At 69.3% G+C, this 3,082-nt stretch overlaps 1 protein-coding gene across 1 annotated transcript; it reads right to left on the bottom strand.

The window, feature by feature from the left end:
- Positions 1–427: 427 nt before the first annotated feature.
- C2CD4C (C2 calcium dependent domain containing 4C) lies at positions 428–2,353 on the bottom strand. Its single transcript, XM_049807924.1, has one exon. The coding sequence runs from the start codon at positions 2,338–2,340 to the stop codon at positions 1,081–1,083; it is 1,260 nt and encodes a 419-aa protein (XP_049663881.1). The 5' UTR covers positions 2,341–2,353; the 3' UTR covers positions 428–1,080.
- Positions 2,354–3,082: the final 729 nt, after the last annotated feature.

Raw genomic sequence — 3,082 nt, 5'->3', positions numbered from 1 at the left:
GGCCCCATGGGACACATCCCTCCGGCCAGGCGGGTGCAGCTGCTCACAAGCCCCCGAGCCCCCGCAGGCAAGGGAGGGCAGAGGGTAGGGGAGCCTCACCCTGCCTCCTGCCCAGCAACACCAGGGGATGTCCCCAGTGCCCCCCAGACTGCCAGCACAGAGGGAGGCTACTCCTGTCGCCTTGGCTTTTGTCAGCAAGGATGTCTGCTGGGACACTGCCCGGGACCACCCATGTGCCCAGGGCGAGGGGTGCCAGGCCCCCCATGGCAGTGCCAGCCCCTGGCATCTCCCTCCCATGGGCAGGGGACGGGCACAGGCAGCCTCCTGGATTTGAGCAAACCTAAAGCCCCTAAAGCTCCATGAGCCATTTTCTGCAGGGGGTCAGCAGCGGGGGACGCTGCTGGGGGTGGGCAGGGAGGGCATGGTGGGAGGCTGCAGGTGTCAGACCAAGCCGACTTGCACATCTGTGCAGTCCCGCAGGGCTGGGAGAAGTCCAGGAAAGGCTCAAAACCCACAAACCTGACTCATCCCCCAGGGTCACCTCCCTTGGCCCACTCTTGGGTCACCTCTGCAGTATTTTCTCTGCAGTTTCCAAGCCTAGAAACTTGTCTTTTAAATTAAAGCTGAGATCAATGGTACCACCTGACTCCAGGAGCTGGGGCTTTGAGAGAGGTGGCAGTAAGTATGCTACAGAGATCTACCCACCTCCAACCTTCGTGCTGGCCAGCTGGAGACCACAGGCACCAGGGAGGGAAGACCCCAGCAGCTGACATCCATCCTTCCCGGTGGAGACGGGGCGGTGCCTCCCCACTGGGCTCCGGGAGATGCAGCCCCAGGAGGGAGCAGGGAGGGAGCAGAGGGTAGAGGCTGCAGCTGCCAGCCCTACTGCAGGAGGGCTGGTGCTGGCAGAGCCCCACAGCAGTGCCACCCCCGGGGACCCCCACGCTCTGCCATGGCCCCGTCCCTCCTCCAAGGGCCCTTCCAAGCCCTCCTCCAGCAGGGCTGGGGGACAGGGCCGGCCTCCCCCCCTCGCCCCGGCCCCACAGGCAGGCAGCTCCCTCCGGGGCTGGCAGCAAGCACCTACAGGCAGGACAGGAGGGCGGTGAGCGGCAGCTCCTTCTCTCCCAGCAGCGTGTCCCGCTTAAGGCTGCTGCCCTTGTTGACCACCTTGAGCTTCAGGGACATCTTCCTGGCATGGCCGGGGCCCAGCCCATCAAAGAAGAAGTCCTCGTTGAAGATGGGGTTGCGGCTGTTCTTGACGATGGTGCTGCGCTGCTTCTGCAGCTTCCCGGGGTTGAGGCACAGGGAGACGCAGCAGTTGATGCTGCGCAGGTCGACGAGGGCATCGTAGAGGTCCTCGGCGGAGATGAGCCGCACGCGCAGCCGGGCGTTAGAGGGGTCGTAGTCAGCAGCCAGGCGCAGGCTCCCGCCCCGGCTGAGCTGCAGGCTGTGCTCCCGGTTGCGGCCCGGTGGCAGGTCCAGGGGCAGCAGGGCAGTGGGCGGCTGCCCCCCGGCTGGGGCGCTCCTGGCGCGGCGCTGGGCGCTGGGGCTGGTGTCAGCTGAGCTGTCATCAGTGGACAGCGAGCTGTTGCGGGCCACTGAGTGCTTCAGCTTGATGACCTTGGACTGGCTCTCCTGGCTGAAGATCTTCAGCAGGGAAACAGAGCGGGAAAGCAGCGGGGAGCCGAAGGGCGAGGACTCGGCTGAGGAGCACGTGTCGCTCTCGCCACCGCTGAAGTAGCGGCCAGGGTGCATGAGGGCTGCGCCCAGGTCAGCGGGTGCCCGGGGCCTGCTCTCGCCATTGAGCTTGGCTCTGCGCTGGGCGCTGGGCGAGGTGGCCGGCGAGGGGCAGAGGCTGCTGTGCTCACTGTGGAAAAGCGACTCTTTGCGCCGTGTGTGGGGACTCTCCACCAGCGTGGCAAAGCCATAGGAGGTCTGTGCCTTGGGCACGTAGGGCAGCGACATGGCCGTCTGCGCCTGCGGGTCCACGTTGGTGCCGAAGCCCCCCTCGGCCGTCCAGTCCTCGGCACTCTCAATCTGGATGATGTGCCGGCCAGCGGCCCGTGGCCGGGACCGGCTGGACGGTCGGGGGCTGCGTGGGGGTTTGCGCCCGGCCAGGTCCTGCTCTGAGGCTGAGGGGCCCAGGGCAGGTGCTGCGGGGGACTCAGGGCCCTCGGCCTCGGCGGGCGCCGCGCTTAGCTTGGGTGGGATGAAGAAGTCGGGGATCTTGTCGGGGGTGAGGACGTTGCTGTAGCGGGACCCCCGCGGGGACTCTTCCGGCCCCGCGCCCCGGGACCCACCATTCTCCGCCACGCCGCGCAGCCGCTCCAGGAGCCACATGTTGCCACTGAGTGCGGGGCTGGAAGAGACCCGAAGGGCAACGCTGTCAGCGGGGGCCAGGCACCGGCAGCCCGGAGCCACAGCCCGGAGGGTGAGCAGCGGCACCGAGAGACTGGGACCCGCCAGCCCGGGGGGACGGGGACAAGGATAGGAAGGAACTGGCCACACCGAGGGACACGGGGATCTGCCAGCGCGGGGTGGGGGACGGGAAAAAACCGGCCGCGCCGATGGGCACCGGGACCCGCCAGCCCGGGGTGGGGAACGGGAAAGTACCGGCCGCGCAAAGGGAAACGGACCCGAGGGACACGGACCCGAGGGACACGGACCCGAGCGATGGGTCGGGACGGGACGGCCGCGGCGCACGGAGAGCCGCTGCCGGCCGCGACGCGACGCGATGCCCGGACGAATGGACCGACCGACCGACCGACCGGCGCCGCCGCGAGCGGGAAGTTGCCGGGAGCCGCCGCACCTGGAGTGGAGCCGCCGCCGCCACCGCAGCCCGGGCGGGGCGGGCGCGGACGCGCTTTTATACGGCGGCGGCGGCGGAGACGGCCCCGCTCCTTCCCCGCGCCGCCGCCGTAATCCTCCGAGCGCGGCGCCCCCGCATTTCCCCGCGCCGTGCCGTGCCGTGCCCGGCTGAACCGGGACCGGGACCGGGACCGGGACCGGGACCGGGCCGGGCCGAGGGGCCCCGGCGTGCTGATGCTCGCGGGACGCGGGGACCCGGCCCCGGGACAATCGG

Source organism: Accipiter gentilis, chromosome 8, assembly GCF_929443795.1.
Source record: "Accipiter gentilis chromosome 8, bAccGen1.1, whole genome shotgun sequence".
Taxonomy (NCBI): domain Eukaryota; kingdom Metazoa; phylum Chordata; class Aves; order Accipitriformes; family Accipitridae; genus Astur; species Astur gentilis.
The sequence above is the reverse complement of the archived record's forward strand: the minus strand, read 5'-3'. Positions and strand labels throughout refer to the sequence as shown.

Coding starts and splice junctions, on each gene's coding strand:
- C2CD4C (XM_049807924.1), bottom strand. CDS start 2,340: ATGTGGCTCCTGGAGCGGCTGCGCGGCGTGGCGGAGAATGGTGGGTCC.